This window comes from Mastigoproctus giganteus, chromosome 6, assembly GCF_048544385.1.
Source record: "Mastigoproctus giganteus isolate SK-2022 chromosome 6, ASM4854438v1, whole genome shotgun sequence".
Lineage (NCBI taxonomy): Eukaryota > Metazoa > Arthropoda > Arachnida > Uropygi > Thelyphonidae > Mastigoproctus > Mastigoproctus giganteus.
This window is the reverse complement of record NC_143580.1, coordinates 120,481,253-120,499,457: the sequence shown is the minus strand read 5'-3', so window position 1 is coordinate 120,499,457 and position 18,205 is coordinate 120,481,253. Positions and strand designations below refer to the sequence as shown.

The following is an 18,205-nucleotide window of genomic DNA, read 5'->3' as shown; positions in this document are numbered from 1 at the left end:
GTTGTAATATCTTCACTTTATACTATTACATGAACAGGAAGAATCACATTTTGATCCAGGGCTATATTAGTAAAATGTGTGCAATTAGCAGAAGAAACATTACAATGTTTCCATCATCATTTTGCAATTGGTCTACATTTGGATGACCTAGTGCACCATCAAGAATCAGCACAGCTTTTCCAGAATTTTCCTTTCTTTTAAATGTCTTTTTGCAGATGGAACCAATAAATGTAACTTGTGGCTGCCAGTTGAATACACAAGTCATGAGGATTATTCACTTTGTTACTTTTTTGACTTCATATTTAAGTAAAGTCCACTCTGATATAAAGTCTCTAATGTGAACTAAAGTTTTCTCTGATAAAAATTCTTCAAAATAAGTTGCTCCAATCAGCATTTTAAACTTGTTTAGGACTCAGATCTAATTCCATTATCTTTCAAATAAATTCATGCTAAAAAAGTTCTGCATGAATTATTTGAAAATATAAATTCATGTAGAACTTTCATTGGCTATTAAACTTTTTTTTTCAATTCCAAAAATTAAATCTATTAAACCTAGTGTTAACTCCAAAAATTTGTTTGTGTTTTGATCATTTTTAATTACTGTATTGATAGTTTCCACTTTACACTATAACCGATGAAATACTAATGCCGTTGCTTTAGTAATTGTACATTACCCATTCATTTTAATATTCTGTTGTAACAGAGTCTAATCAATGTAAAACAAACTTATTAAATTATAAACTTTTAGTTCTAATGTAGCCTGATCTATATAAAATAAAATAAAGCCTGCCACTGCGTACTAACCTCAATAAGCTGTTGACCTGATCAGACATTGTGTTTAGCATACGAAAATTATTAAAAATAACAAATATGAAAACAAAAATGAAAATAAAAAAATAAGCAAATAAAAAATCGTAAGAAAATAATAATAAAATGTATTTTTATTCATTCACATATATGATCCCCACTCATCATGGGCTTTGAAAGGATCAATATTTAAAACAAAATGAATGAAATATGTAATGCTAATCCAGTGATACACATTAGCATTAATGTCAATGCTAAATTTAGAGGCTGGATTTTGAAGCTTCCATTTAATTTCTATAGGGCTTTGTTTCCTAATTTCCTTACATTAAGTTTTCCATACATTGATAGGGTGGTAGCAGTAAACTTAAAAGGATAATACATGCAATATAAAAATAAGAATAACAAGCTATATAGGCAACACAGAATGCATTGCGCTTTGGAATTATTATTACTGTGAAAGTTGAGTAGGCCCAATAAATACTACGTATGATTTATTAGCATGCAATGCCACTGATCAACTTAATGAGAATGCGATACACGATAAAGACAATGGAAACAAAATCTTTCCCCTTGCCCATATATGAACAACAAGCAAACAACTGAAGATAATAATGACAAATTATTTTGCACATGCAAAATGAAATTTACTTGGTAACGTGCAGAATGTGGGGCACAATATGTGGGACAGATGAGCTTGAAGGTTACATTGCCAAATGAACTTGCACAGATCAAAAATTAAGGTAGTAAATCAGAGAATAAAAATAGTAATGACCAATTTAATAATGAAATAGAAATTAGGCATTTCCAAATTAAAGCATAAATTCACCAATATAGTATTATCAATTCTGACTGTAAAAAACAGTACAATATCAATTATCAAACAGCACAATATTATTATCAATTCTGGCTGAAACCTAAAACCTAAAACAAAGAGAAAGAGAGAGAGAGAGATCACAGAAGATTTATTCATTATATATTATAAATTTTTCTACCCATAAAGACCTCTACAGCAGAGTGGCCAGGAGTGGAAGTACAGTAACACACACTCTTTTAGTAGACCAGGGTTCAACCCCCCCTCCCCCCGACTGCTAAATATGGTCAATCGGCCAACCTGCACTGGACCAGCGTGGCAGATTATGGTCCACTTCCCTCAACGTGAATTGTTGAGGAGGCTTCCATTCTGAAGTGGATTGATAATGGCTGCTGCTATTTTCCAAAAGGCTAAAATAACAAGTTTAATGGAAAAAAGTTTTCATATCCCATTATTATTTTACCCATATGGCTAAAATAATAAGTTTAATGGAAAGAAGTTTTCATCATCATCATCATCATTATCTAATGTCGTTTCGCTATTCCATGGGTCAACGTATGAAGCCTTGCCACCCTACCCTGTCCGTCGCTGATTTCACTCCAATTTCTTCCTCTCTTAATGACATCGGTCTTTATCATGTCCTGCCATCTCATTCTTGGTCTCCCCCGTGGCCTTTTGTCCCTTAGTTGTAAATCAAACATTCTTCTTGGCGAATGCCTCTCATTCATCCTCTTGACATGTCTAAACCATTTCAAACGGGACCTTTCAATTCTATTCTGGAGATTTTCAACCTGAATTCCGGCCTAATCACATCATTCCTGATTTTGTTGCATCTTGTCTTTCCGGCTATGCTCCTCGCAAATCTCATTTCTGTTTTCATCCTCTTTCCTCATAGTCCAAGTTTCAGATTCATAAGTCAGAATCAGTACATAACAGGCCTGATATGTATAGCCTTCTTACACTTCAGTGGTATGTTCCTGTTCCAAATAAGATCTCTTGTCTGCCTATAGAAATTCCCGCCCGCTTGTATCCATCTGCTTATTTCTTTGTCTATTACTCCAGTTTTTGTAATGGTGCTTTCTAGATACTTGAAGTTGTTAACCATTTTTAGCTGTTTCCCTTCCATTGTAATGTATCCGTCAAGTTCACCACTCCTCTTTAGAACCATGACTTCTCTTCTCCTGACTGAAAACCAATCCAAATTCATTGGCCATACTAGGCCATATATCAACTTGCCATTGCACTTGTTCCCTGCTCTCTCTCTCCCCATATGCAGAGGTCATCTGTGAAGAGCATGACTTTCATCTGGTCCTGTCCAAGTTGTTCCACCACTCTACATTGCACATCATTCATGACAGCTATAAACAGTAGTGGTGACAGGACACCTCCTTGCCTCAAACCTGATGTTATTTCGAAGCTCTCTATTAACCCCACCACTGTTCTTACTTTTCTCACTGTATTGGTGCACATATTTTCAATTCTCTCCACAAGATGTTCCTCTATCCCCAAGTTTCTCAAAACCTCCCACACTTTCTCTCTCTTTACGGCATCAAACGTTTTCTTTATATCCAAAAATGCCGTCCATAATTCTTTATTGTGTTCATAACACTTTTCCATCAGTTGCCTGATGCAGAAAATTAGATCCACCATCGATCTGCCAGGCCTAAAGCCGTACTGTTCCTCGGCCATCCTATTTTCAATCGTTCCTCTTATCTTCTACTCTAACACTCTCTCGTACAGCTTACTCACATGTGATGTCAGTGCGATGCCGCTATAATTGGAACATTTTTTCCTCTTCCCCTTCTTGAACAATGGGATGATCAAATCTTCTTTCCAGTCCTTCGGCACCTATCTCTCATCCCAGATCTTACGGAACAGTCTGTATGTCCATGCTATCCCTGCATAACCTGTATCCTTCAGCATTTCTCCATTTATCTCATCCATACCAGTAGATTTACCTATGTTGATGTATTTCCATGTCTGCACTACATCATTCCAAGTCAAGTCTGTCTGCTCTCTCTCTCCATATCTTCGCTTTCATCCCCTCTTTTATGATCAACCTGCCTTTGTCCCTTTTGTTGGCTGTCCTGTAGATATTCAAAATACTTCTTCCATGTTCCTCTTATCTCTTCGTCCTTGGTTATTAGATTCTCATTCTCATCCATCAAGTATTTGCTCTGTTCACCATCTCTTCTCCTTTTCCTCAACATACCATACAGCGTCTTTTTATTACTGTCGATATCTTGTCGTAGAGGTTCACTCCATTCTTCCAACCACAGTCTTCTTTCCTCATTAACTATCCTCTTGGTCTCTCTCTTCATAGTTTCATATCTCTCTTTATTCTCGTCATTTCTGTTCTGAAATGTCCTGAATGCATTATTCTTGATTTTCACAGCCTCTCTCGTCCTATCATTCCACCATGGGGTTTCTTTCCATCTCCTCCTATTTCTTGTTCTTCCACAAACCTGCTCTGTCAGTCCTACTATACAGTCTTTGAATGGTTTCCATTCTGATTCCACCCTGTTCACCACTGACTTGTATCATATGTCTAAGCAATGTATTTATGCTATATTCCAAATAACTAAAAGTGAGGAAAATGTTAAATGTAATAAAAATAAGGTTTTAAATCGTAACATTGATAAAAATAAAACTACCATAAGTAAATTGGTATGTTTCAAGTAATTAATAAATGAATGAGACAAAGATGCAAAAAAAGTAAAGTACATATACACAGTTTACTATTTTGTCTTAAACACAGTAAGCTAAAAGCACTTAGCAAAACTGCAGTACTAATGAAAGTTAAAAATACCTTAAGCACCTTACAGAAGATATTTTAAAATTCAAAATACAGCATATAGAATCTTCAGATATGCATAAAGAATGTGTTATCAAATACCAAAACAAATGATGCAGTTAACATAAACTGCATCATTTGAAATAAAATGATATAAAAGAAATATAAAGAAATAAAAATGATATCATGGTAGAATTAACAGATAAAATACATGACATTGGCAAATATCATGTATTCAACCAGTAAAATATCACCACTTCTTATTGGAGGCTTGAAGTGGAACCCGTGTTCATTCTCCAGAGTAAAGCCTTGGACCACCTCAACTTTTCCACCATGCAGTATGATTGATGTTTTTTGAGATTATGATGGACACCAGGGTGAGAACCAACCTCCGTTACATTTCAAGGATACAGCTCTAAAACGGTGTTCACAGGCCAGCCATAGTTCACCAAACTGAACCTATTGGTAACTCCTTAGGAGGCTTCCAGATCAGCTAGTGTATAATCTTGTTGCTTCTACTGTGCCAGGTAGTGACTAGAGGGAGTTCATGCATACTGCATGAACTCCCTCTATCATGCAGAAGCATTGTCAAGGCTACATTATGTCAAGGAGCTGAGTATATTCTTGACGTGTGTGTGCCACATCTAAAAATTTCATTACTTCATAAAACATGTCTGCCCCACATTTTTTACTACTGAATACATCACGAACAGTGAAACTAATAGAACAAACTTATCTGTAAAAAGATATAAACCTCCCAAACACTTCCTTCTGCATTTTACAAATATACATGGTCTCAGTTCCAATCTCAATGATGTCCATTTCCACTTACAGTCTGCCAAATCCCACATATATTTTCAGACAGAATTTCAGTTATCAGTTGATTCAACCACTGCTCATATCAGTTGTCCTATTATTCACCATGAAATTTCTTTCACTTCAAAGATGGTACTTGTGCATATGTCCACCCTGATATTCCCTGAGACTTAGAGACTTAGTAATTTGGAATTTCCTCTTTTCAATCTTCTATGGCTTAAAATCTCTCAAACCGATTCTCTCAAATTCATCTGTTTCCTCTATCATTCTCCCAACTCTACTAATCACTTGGAACTCTTTTATTTCCACTCTTTGAAAGCTGCCCTTCTCCAGTCCAACTTTCCTAACAATGAGGAAATTTTCCTTGGAGAGTTTGATGTTCACAACTCCAGCTAGCTTCCGTTTTCTAGTAACACAGACCTAGTTGGTCAAAATGCTGAAGCTTTTGCACTTATTAATGACCTCACACATATTTTTCATTTACCTACCAGAATACCTGACAATCCTCACCACGCAGCCAACATGCTTGATCTTTTTCTCACAAACAACCCTACTAAGTACACTTTTGAGGTTAGTAGTCCTCTAGGCACCGCAGATCACAACTTCACAATGGTCTCTTCTCCAATGGATCATTTCTCTTGTGGTCAATCTCAACCTCATTTTTTTTCCTTCATTTCCTTGGTTGGATTACTGTTTCAAATCTTTTGATGTCAACATCTGTTCAAAATGTGTCAGTGAAATTGTTCTTGTAGGGATGGAATCCTTTATTCCACGCTCCACCTCAAAATCTCGTCCTTTATCAAACCTTAGTTATTCAATAAATGTGCTAAGGCTGATCAAGATAAGAAAGTTGCATAACCCAATTGGCTTGTATTCAAATCTCCAGGATAATTATCTACCTACACCAAAGCTCACAACAATTGTAAAGCAGTTATTAAGCAGTCAAAACTAGATTTCAAACAGGTTAAGAGTAGAAAACTCGCTTCTTGTCCAAATGGTAGTCAAGCATTCTGGTCTCCTGCCAAAGCAAGAGACCAGTAACTATTGCCCAACTCTATTTCCACCTCTGTCAAAACCATATGGTTCTTTGCCACTTCAGCCAAAGATAAAGCTGACCTGCTAGCATTTTACTTTTCTTTTAACTTGTGTATTGATGATCTTCACAAACCACCTCCTACCATTCCCAGTACACTTCATCCTATGGTCTTCCTCTTCCCTCAAAAGGATGTCAGAAGAACTTTGAGCAGTCTTGATGCCAAGAAAGTGCCAGACTCTGATGGTATTTGTTCTCAAAACCTGTGCTCCAGAACTTACTCCTGTTCTTTGCTGCCTTTTTTCACTTTCTTATTCCAAAGGTGTTTTTCTTTCTGCTAAGGATCAAAATTTGTGAGTAATGCTTAAGAAGGATATCAGTGGAATGCAAGCAATAGAAATAAAGTTCCTGAGAGAGCATTTGTGGAAAGCCTAGGAGATACAGAATAAGGAACACAGCCAATGAAAGAGAAAGTAGGAGAAGAACGATTGAGAAAAAATTTGGAGGAACAGACTAAGATAGTTTGAGCATGTAAAGAGAATGAAAGATGACAGATGCAAAAAGAGAATACCAGAAATGGAAGGTAAAAGATCAGGAGGAAAGCCCAGAAGAAGAAAATGGCAAAAGGAGGTTAACAACAATGTGAAGTTCACAGGTATCATCATAATAAAAAGTAAACTAAATAGGTAACAGTAACCAAAAACTCCAAGAATTTGAATAATGTAGATTACACTGAACAATGAAAACTAGAATACATGGAGGTTATATCTGCAACTTATTTTTCTTGAATACTTTGGAGGGCTTATTTGCAACATATAGTAGAATGCTAAGAACACTTCCTGTGTTCTTAGCAAAGATCATATCCTGACTTGGGACAGATGAAAGCCAACTAGGTTAATGAGATACCAATTTCTAAATTGAAAACAAAATGTTTACTGAATTTCTACTTTTAAATATTGGTAATAAAATCTCTATTTTATAAATCTTTATCTGACAATTTGTTAGCAGTTGAGTGTAAAATATTATAAAATAATAAGTGTAAATGAAAGAAATAAAATTTAACAACCTGGCAAATTAAAATGTTGAAATACTAGAAAACAAGACTACATGCTTTTCACTATCTCATTATCAAATAACATGGCAGCAATGAAATAAAACACACAGACATAAAAAAAGTATTAACGGTTACCAAATAAATTTACATCCTATAAAAGTATTTCTCTCCTCAAAAGAACAATCAAAAAGGACTATTTAAAAGCTAGACTAAACAGACTGAAAAATATGCTCAGCTATCAATTATCTAAAATTAATTTTTTAAATAATTGATATTTTGAATTTTTTTTATCCCATTTGGAATTCACAAAAACAAAATAAAATTAATTTCAGAAGCACCATCACCTTATTCCAAAATTTAATTTATAAACATGCTTAGCTGCATGCAGGAGAATGAAAAACATAATTCGGTGTCTTTTGTCTACAAAATTCTCTATCTATATAACAAAACCAACAGGTAATGGAAATACAAGCTCCAACAGGTTTATGAAATTTGGGTAATCTTCCAGTTTATAATGACATAAATAGAGAGGCAAACATAAAGCCACAGAGATCCACAGCGTTGGATCTCTGTGGCTTTATGACCAACCCACCACCTCAAATCATCAGTCCCTATCTAATTTAGTCACATGAAGTAACTGTTTATAGTCAGCTTAAATCATTATGCATGTGTACACATGAAAGTATATATGAAAATGTGTACACATAAATGTACATATGAAAATGTGTACACATGAACTACACTTACACATCCAGGTTAAAATTTATTTTTATTATACTAAATATTTAGTACATTTATATGTTGTACAGTTTAGAATGCAAAAATGTTTTGATTTTTTTGAATATCTCATAATAAAATTTATTATATCATATTAACCTCTCACCTGCTGCAAAATTTCAATGTTCAACAAGCTTTCTTTGGCAACTGTTTTCATATCCTCAAGATAAACACATAAACTTGATTCCCTCAACCCAGAGGATTCTGTATAAAAGAAAATATTTTTCAATTAAAATTAACTACATTCTTCTGAATACTGTAATTACACTGCATTTTATTGCAAATCTAGAAGATTTTGGTATAGTGTCCCTTCAAGTGCCTTCAAAAGTACTTGCAAAAATATGGTATACACAACCAGTTATGTACAGTTATACCAGTTATACACAACCAGTTATGGGTACCTGTCCCATAACACCTACATCTATAAGTGTACCCATTAGTTGCACTTGCATATCTGTTTGTTTCATATGTTGCATTGCTGTTCTACCTCTTCTCATGGAAGGATATTACACAGAAACGTTGAATGTGAACATCAGAAGCAAACAAAATACAGCCTCAATATGTCTTGGCAAATCGAGGCTTTCAAGAATAGCCTGGATTTGCCACAACAAAGCAATGCCACACCCCTAAAAAGTGGAGGGGATTGAGTATATTACTTATATATATGCAACGGTAATCAAATACAGTGAATTCCGGTTATTTGGGCCACCGGTTAATCTGGGCAGCCGTTTATTTTGGGCAAATCTTAAAAAACAGAAACCAATCTAGAAAATAGCCAGGGTTTACTTCGCTTAATTGGGACAGCATGCAGTTTAATCAGGGCGGGAGACCGCAGCACTGGAGATTACCCTACAATTGTCCCCGACGGTACCACATGGTTCAGTCGAAATTCTGGAGGTCACAACAATAAAAACAATTAACAGTCACCTGTTTATTGGGCTTTTCTGTTAGTGAAATCTATCATAAATGAACAGTAAACCCGATCTTATTGAATTTGCAATAATACCGACAGCTGGAATTCTGTGGGTTATATTTATGGTGAAATGTGTTTACACTTCCATGAAATCTTCAATCATATAAAAAAATTAATTTTCAGATCTTCTCTTCATTCCTATTTTTAAAGCTTTGTAACTTGTTACTCCGTTCTCACTTGCACATATTGTGTTACTTGCAATTTGTGTGTTCTGTGTTCTTTGTTATTGATTGCTTATCTTTTTACTGTTTTAAATTTTAACCCCCACCCACAAATGTCAGTGAACAGAAATGTCAACTAGCTCATATGTACATATTACAGTACTATATAATACCGGTGTAAATATATAATACTATATAATACCATATAATATAATACCTATATAAAGTACTATATAATACCATAGTTAACCCATAAATTAGAGCTACGTTTGTAGCGTAGAAGGCATCGTTTTAATTGTATCTCATAATGTGGTTGCCTTCACAACAAGATAGCTACTATTGAATTACTTCAAATAATATGAGTTAACTATGGTGTATTTACACCAATATTATATAGTTAATTATCAAAATCCATAAGGATTATGCCTAGTGCATTTAATTTTCCAAATACATTACCACCACAACCTTTTGGCATCTCTCATAATGTGGATATAACTTCGCAACTGAGATGGCATGTTGTATTACCTGGGTACCTACCCGCCCACTGATGACGAAGCCAAAGAGCTTCGAAACGATCGTCTGGGTGGTGGTACCGCTGAAAATAAATAACAGTAGTCTTCTCTACTAGAGAAGCGTTATTTATTTGAAGTAATTCAATAGTAGCTATTTTGTTGTGAAGGCAACCACATTATGAGATACAATTAAAACGATGCCTTCTACGCTACAAACGTAGCTCTAATTTATGGGTTAACTATGGTGTATTTACACCGATATTATATAGTTAATTATCAAAACCCATAAGGATTATGCCTAGTGCATTTAATTTTCCAAAAATATTACAGTACATATTAATTATTCCGATTATCATGTATATTCTTCTGATTTCCACGTATCATTTAATTTTTTAATTGGTAAGGTAATAAAGGGTAAATTTGTGCTTAATATATCTTTGCTTTTATAGCCTGTGGATAATATTCCTCATATTTTTGCTAATTAGAATTGCTGTTTAATAGAATTAAAATTCAATTCACAAACGTGATCACAATGACCGGCGCTTACTGCACATCGTATAGTGAACGGTACTTTACTATGTTGAGTTCATCGTAACGTGATTTGATTGTACAGTGAACCAATTGTAAAAGGGGGGGGTACATTGTATTTTTAACTATTTACGTGAAACTATGGATAATTGGGGCAGCCGCTTAATTGGGGCCAAAATACACTAATCCCGATGTGTCCCAAATAACCGGAATGGACTGTACTAAAATTCTTTTTCGACTTTTTTTTCTCCATTAGGGGAACACGGCCTTGTTTTAGCATTGTTTTGTAGGTGCTCTTAGCTACTATACTTTAATTTCTCACTACCTTAATGGCCACCATTATTCAAATCTATTGCCATAGATGCACTGACTAGTTTATTCAGTCAGTTCACTAATGCATTTCATCTGTAATGCTACTAAATAACACTGACTCGAATCTGTAAAACGTCTTTATTATCTATAAAATGTCTTTAATAAAATAAAATACATGCGTACTGATTGTATAACTATATGTTAAAATATTAAAACAAAATAAAATAAATGTTGTATAACAAGAATAAAATTCAATAAAATATATAAAATTAAAAGAGATAAAAGTTGTTTAAAATCACTAGAACCACTAATACAGGAGCTTTCGGCAGCAGCAGCTGCCTTCATCAGCTATAGTGGTTGCAGGATGACTGACAATCTATATGTACCAAACATCTCAGCAAGTCTGCAACATTAACTATGGCGTCTGCGCATGGTTCACTTCTCATGCATTGGAACCGGAAAATGGACGGGCCACTCTAAACCATTCGTCTCTTTGTAGGATAAGAGAGCTTCAAAGAGTGGTTGTTGTTGTTGTTTTGGTTTTTAGGAGCATTAGCAACTAAGGCCATATTGCTCCGGGGATATGCGGTGGTCATTCCCTGACCTTTCCGCATCCTCCGTATTTGGTGGTGACGGGCTCGAACCCCGGTCTAATCAAGAAGCGTGTGCTACGCACTGCTGCTCCTTCCCACTTGGCTACGGAGGCGCCTTTTCAAAGAGTGGATGAATGTGACAGCCCTTATCCCTATTAAGACTGTAGCACTCGAACGAACATATTCTTAAACTATCCAGCCATTTCCGGTTCAAAAGCTATGTGCCTTATCCACGATCATGGCTTCTTTAGCAGTAATGCCATGCCGTTTCCCAGGCATGTTCCGCTACAGCAGAACCTCCGTAATTTGCAGTCTTAAGGGCTCTATTGTGTTCCCGCAGTCTGCATTTCATTTCCCCCACAATCAGGACACTCAATTTCATATATGACCCCACTATTGTCATTACCCGCAATAGGATCTTTAGTTGCAATGCTACTGTGTGCAGCCTCTGACATGGCAGCTGCACACAGTGTATCTTGCACGAACGTAAGATATGGGAAATGGGTTCCGAAATGCCTAGATAGAAGGGGATGTATGCAGTGGAAACAGGTGTAAAAGCATCCCTGCGATTGTTGTTCATACCTCTTAAACACCTCTCAATGATGCTCTGGAGGTAACCGCACATTACTAGGTCTGCTGTAACACGTTTAATCTCCTCGCCTCTCTCTTCAGATGAGGAGCAGTGCGACCCCACCTTTCCAATAAGGCCTTAACCATACTTCTTTTGTGGCAACTGGCCTGAGCTGTTTTGAAGTATGTGTATTGGCCCCAACACATAGGTTTTCTGTAAACCTTAGTTTTCAAGTGTTGGCCTTCTCTATATACACATGTCTAGGAATGGAAGGGCCCCCCCGTTCAACCACTCGAGTATTTCTATTTCGTGTCCTCTTTGTATCACTGTGAACATGTCATCAATGTATCTCTTCCATGCACGTATCTCTTCCATGGCTAAGTTGGCTATAATTGCACTAATAGGTGAACCCGTGGCCACTCCCCGAACCTGCTGGTACGTAACCTTTTGGAATAACATAGTGGTACTACATAAACATAAGCCAACACCTTCACAAATATCTTCACCACTTAGGGGTGTCCTATCTTAGCATTAGCATTAGTAGAGGCATTTGATGCAAGAAAGTAAGCTTATGCAGCATCAGCCAAAAAAAAAAAACCCACTTCCACTTCACCCCTCTCTTCGTTCAAAATACCTGTCCAGCTGAGCCTTAAACTTATTTAGGCTATCAACCTCCAGCACAAGGGATGGCAGTCTGTTCCACCAACCAACCACCCGCTGGCTAAAGGCAAATTTCCGCACGTCTATCCTACATCTGTCTTTCCTCAATTTGAATTTATGCCCTCTCAGGTGATTTTTCTGAGCTAGAGGAAGAATCCCATCAGCATTGAGCATGCTTAAACCATTCAAGGCTTTATACACCTCTATCAGATCACCTCGCTGGTGCCTAGTCTCCAGACACTGTAATTTGCAAAACTTAAGCCTTTCTTCGTAAGAGCACCCCTTTGTTCCATTCACTAATCTTGTTGCCCTTCTCTGTACTCGTTCCAGCAGCTCTACATCCTTCTTGAAATGAGGCCTCCAGACCTGTATACAGTACTCTAGGTGTGGCCTGACCATTGCCTTATACAATGGAATAATCACCTCCTTATCCCTGCTGGAAAAATTCCTGTATATCATTGACAATACTCCATGAGCTACTTTTGCAGCCCGTCTGCACTGCTCAGAGAACTTCATATCTGCCTGCACAATCACCCCCAAGTCCCTTTCATTCTCTACCACTGTCAGTGTAGTACCACAGAGTTGATACATTGCTCTGGGGTTGCTTTTTCCCATGTGTAGTACTTTACATTTGTCAATGTTAAACTTCATTTGCAACCTCGAAGCCCATCTGCTCAACCTTTCCAGATCCTGTTGCAGCAGCAGCATAGTGTCAGTAGTGTCCTTGACAACCCTGCCAACCTTTGTATCATCTGCAAACTTGGACATTAAGCTTGATATACCATCATCAATATCATTTATAAATACCGAAAACAATAATGGACCCAACACTGAGCCCTGAGGGACTCCACTAATAACATTAGTCCACGATGAGCAGTGTCCATTGATTACCACTCTCTGTCTTCTCCCCCTCAACCACCCCTTTATCCATAGCAGCAATTTGCCTCCAATGTCACACTGCTCCAATTTGTGTAGCAGTCTTCCATGTGCAACAGTATCAAAAGCCTTTCTAAGATCCAAGTATATAATATCAAAGTTATTCCCTGCATCCAGTTCTTTTGTGACTGCATCATAGTATCCAATCAAGTTGGTCAGGCAAGACTTCCCCTTAACAATCTTTCAAAGTATCATCTCTATTCAAAGCATTCTGCACACAATCCAAGCCATGTTCGACAGGTATACATGTAAACAAAGATATGACATCAAAGGATGCCATAATCTCCCCCTCTTCTACCTCTTGAGCATGGACGAACTGTACAAATTCCCTGCTGTTTTTAATAGTATCCGAGTGCCCTACTACGGGGGATACAAGTTCGGCCAGAAAGCTGGATAGTGCATGCATCGGACTGCCTATAAACAACACAATGGGTCTGAGAGATACCCCAGCCTTGTGCACTTTAGGCAGACCATAAAATCTAGATAAGTGATAGCCCAATGCATGCAACCTCCGGGAAACCTTCTCAGATATTTTTCCTGCCTTAAGCCAACTCTGGACCAACTTATTAACTCGTTGTTCTAGTCTGTTCAGGGGATTCCTACGAATGATGTTATATGTAGACCTATCATTCAGTAGACTAAGGGTCTTTTCCTGATGGTTGTCTTTGTTCAGCACTACCATAGATCTACCCTTGTCCACATGTAGTATTACAATATTATCATCTTGTTTTAATTCTCTTAATGCTTTTCTCTGTGCAACTGTTAAATTGGAAGAGGCTTTGCATGCTGAACCTAATGCGCACAATGTCCTAATTAGCTGAGACCTCAGGCCAATTGGCCACAGCTCTCTCTATACCCATTGCAATATCTGCTATGGGGAGCCTACAAGGGATTAAACTGAAATTGGGGCCTAAATTTAATAATTATATCTATTCGTTTGTTAACTCCTTATCACTCAGGTTATGAATGAACTCACATCCAGTGATTACATTACTTCCCCCCCCTGCTTCTTCTCTTAATCTATTATATTTGTTCACTTGCTTTTCTCTATATTCACTCGAGATCCGGGTAGCTTTGGCCATCACTGTTCTGAATACCCATGTCCAATGCACTAATTCCAAACATTCACTTAAACGCCTGGAACTTGTTTCTTTACACCTCCTGGCATACATCAAATTTTTATGTAACTTACCGATCCAGATAGCCACTACTTTTCTCTGGTATATCATAGTAGCTTGTTTTAGCCGACTGTCTTGAAATGGTAACTTCACTATAAAGCCATACAGAACTAAACCCAGCAGTTTGCACCAATGGGCAAACCTCAGACGTTGCCTCTGCTTTGCCTCTGCTCAATAATACATTGATGAATAGATGAATACATAGATAATATAGATGAACAGTGCACTGTTGAGTCAGTTTGGTGTGACATAAGCACTGCGAAAGCAAAAATAAGAGTAGGAGTGTGTTATAGGCCTAATGACTCGAATGAGTACAATGAACAATTGTACAGAGAAATAGAGTGGGCTAGTAAATCAGAATGTCTTATAATCGGGGATTTTAACTTCCCAGATATTGATTGGAACTTTTGGGTTGGTCACTCACTAGTAAGACTTTGGTGGATTTATTGGATGATTGTTTTCTGAAACAGCATGTTCGAGAGGTAACCAGACCGGGTAATACTCTTGATCTGGCTATCAGCAGTGATCATTCATGTATTAAGAATTGGCAGATAAAGGAACCACTAGGTGGCAGTGATCACAGTGTACTGATGTGGGATTTACTTAAACACATAATTACTATCAGTGGTAAAGGAAAGGGTTTTTGGTTCCATAAAGGAACCAGAATTTTTTAAATTCTGTACAGTGGGATCAACTGATGATGTTACCAACAGTAAATTCTAAGTGGGAAGCATTCGAGGAATTAATCATGGATGTTACTAAAAGTTTCATACCTATTAAGAAATATTGTTCAAGGTTTAGGCTTAAATGGTTATTAAATGAACTAATGAGACTCGTGACAGAGAAGGAAAATGCATGGGATGCATATAAATTATCAAGCGACTCAGAAGCCTATGGCAGATATAAGCTAGTCTGTAATCAGGTCACAAAGGAGGTTAGGCAGGCAAAGGCAGATTACGAGAAATCTTTGGCAAAAGATGCTAAGAAAAACAGCAAGGATTTCTTTACTTATATAAACTCTAAAAGGAAGGGGATAAATCTGATTGGTCCACTTGATACCGATGGTTTGACTGTTGATGATCCTGCTCAGATAGCAAACAAACTGAATGAGTATTTTGCATCTACATTCACACATGAGCAGTTATTAAGGTTTTGATTTGATTTGATTTGGATTTTATTGGCGCATTAGCAACTAAGGCTATAATGCGCCAAGACCAGAGTTATTAAGGTTTGAAAATGCCAGAAGGTTATCAAATTGTAGCAGGGTGCTTAATAATTTTGTAATAACTGAGAGCAAAGTGGAGGAGAAATTGATGAAGTTAAACATAAGAAAGGCACCTGGGGTGGATGGGATCTATCCAGTTAAATTAAAGGAGGTGGCAAAGCAACTAAGCAAACCCTTAGCCATAATTATGAGAGCATTCTTGGACTCAGGGGAGGTCCCCACAGACTGGAGATGTGCAAATGTATCCCCAATTCACAAAGGGGGGGTCGAAAGGTGACATGAGTAATTACAGACCAGTTAGTTTAACTTCTGTTTCAGGTAAAATAATGGCGTCATTGGTTAAAGATGCATTGCAGGATCATCTAGACAAGACTGCAGCAATAATTCAGACACAGCATGGGTTTGTTAAGAAAAAGTCTTGTCTGACAAATTTGATAGGATATTATGATGTGGTTACAAAGGAACTGGATGCAAAAAATAATTTTGATATCATATATTCGGATTTCAGGAAAGCTTTTGACACTGTTGCGCATAGAAGGCTATTGTATAAATTGAAGCAGAATGGTATTAAGGGTAAGTTGCTACAATGGATAAAAGGATGGTTGAGTGGGAGAAGACAGGGGGTAGTAATTAATGGGTGCTGCTCTTCGTGGACTAATGTTATTAGCGGAATCCCACAGGGTTCAGTGTTGGATCCTCTGTTGTTTTGTATATTTATCAATGATATTGATGAAGGTATATCAGGCTTAGTGTTGAAGTTTGCAGATGATACAAAGGTTGGCAGAGGTGTTAATGACAGTAATGGCAGTGTGCTACTGCAACAGGATCTAGATAATTTGGGCAGATAGGCTAAGAAGTGGCAACTGAAGTTTAACCTTGACAAATGCAAAGTACTGCATATGGGTAGAAGTAACCCCATAGAAACATACCAACTGTGTGGTACTACACTTAAGGTGGTAGAAAATGAAAAAGACCTGGGAGTAATTGTGCAGTCAGATATGAAGTTTTCTGAGCAATACATACAGGCTGTCAGGGCAAGTCATGGGGTTTTGTCAATGATATATAGGAATTTTGCTAGCAGGGAAAAGGAGGTGATTGTCCCTCTGTATAAGGCAATGGTCAGGCCACGCCTTGAGTACTGCGTACAGGTCTGGAGGCCTCATTTTAGGAAGGACGTAGATTTGCTTGAATGTGTACAGAGAAGGGCAACAAGATTGGTGAGGGGAATGAAGATTAACTCGAATCTGTAAAACATCTTTATTATAATAAAATAAAATACACACATACTGATTTTATAACTATATGTTAAAATATTAAAACAAAATAAAATAAATGTATAACAAGAATAAAATTCAATGAAATATATAAAATTAAAAGCAATAAAAGTTGTTTAAAATCACTAGAACCACTAATACAAGAGCTTTCAGTAGCAGCGGCTGCCTTCATCAGCTATAGTGGTTGCAGGATGACCGACAATCGATATGTACCACACGTCTAAGCAAGTCTGCGACATGAACTATGGCGTCTGCGCACAGTTCACTTCTCATGCATTGGAACCGGAAAGTGGGCAGGCCCCAGATGATCCCACAGTCTGCATTTCCTGATTGTGGGGGAAACGAAACGCAGACTGCGGGATCGCCTGGGGGAACACAATAGAGCCCTTAATACGCAAATTACGGAGGTTCAGCTTAGCGGAACATGCCTGGGAAACTGGGCATGGCATTATTGCTAAAGAAGCCGTGATCGTGGATAAGATTACATGGCTTTTGGAACCGGAAATGGCTGGAGTGTTTAATAATATGTTCATCTGAGCACCAGTCTTAATAGGGATAAGGGCTGTCGCATTCATCCACTCTTTGAAGCCCTTATCCTTTGAAGAGATAAAGAGTGGCCCAAAGAGTGGTTTAGAGTGGCCCGTCCATTTTCCGGTTCCAATGCATGAGAAGTGAACCGTGCGCAGATGCCATAGTTCATGTTGCAGACTTGCTGAGATGTTTGGTACATATAGATTATCAGTCATATAGTTTTGACTATATGTGATTATCAGTCACATATACTTTGGTACATATAGATTATCAGTCATTCTGCAACCACTATAACTGATGAAGGCTGCCACTGCTGCCAAAAGCTCCTGTATTAGTAGTTCTAGTGATTTTAAACAACTTTTATCACTTTTAATTTTATATATTTTATTCTTGTCATACAACATTTATTTTATTTTGTTTTAATATTTTAACATATAGTTATACAATCAGTACACGTGTATTTTATTTTATTTTATATTATCATAATAAAGAAGTTTTACAGATTCGAGTCTGTTATTTTGTAGCATTACAGATGAATTACAGAGTTCCTGACTCCAGAGGCCTTTTCAATGCACAAATGCATTTACTTGTTTAACATTTGAAACGCAGTAATAATGGTCCCCATCTTATCAGTAGCCACTGTTGCCTTGTGGCCACTG

General features: G+C 37.2%; 1 protein-coding gene across 2 annotated transcripts in view; it reads right to left on the bottom strand.

Moving 5' to 3' along the window:
- Ube4A (Ubiquitination factor E4A) overlaps positions 1–18,205 on the bottom strand; it is a 523,714-nt gene that overhangs the window by 464,029 nt on the left and 41,480 nt on the right. For both annotated transcript variants that reach the window (XM_090376475.1, XM_090376476.1), the window contains exon 4: positions 8,199–8,296. In XM_090376475.1, coding sequence (XP_090232601.1) covers positions 8,199–8,296 — 98 coding nt within the window. The remainder of the gene's footprint in view (positions 1–8,198; positions 8,297–18,205) is intronic.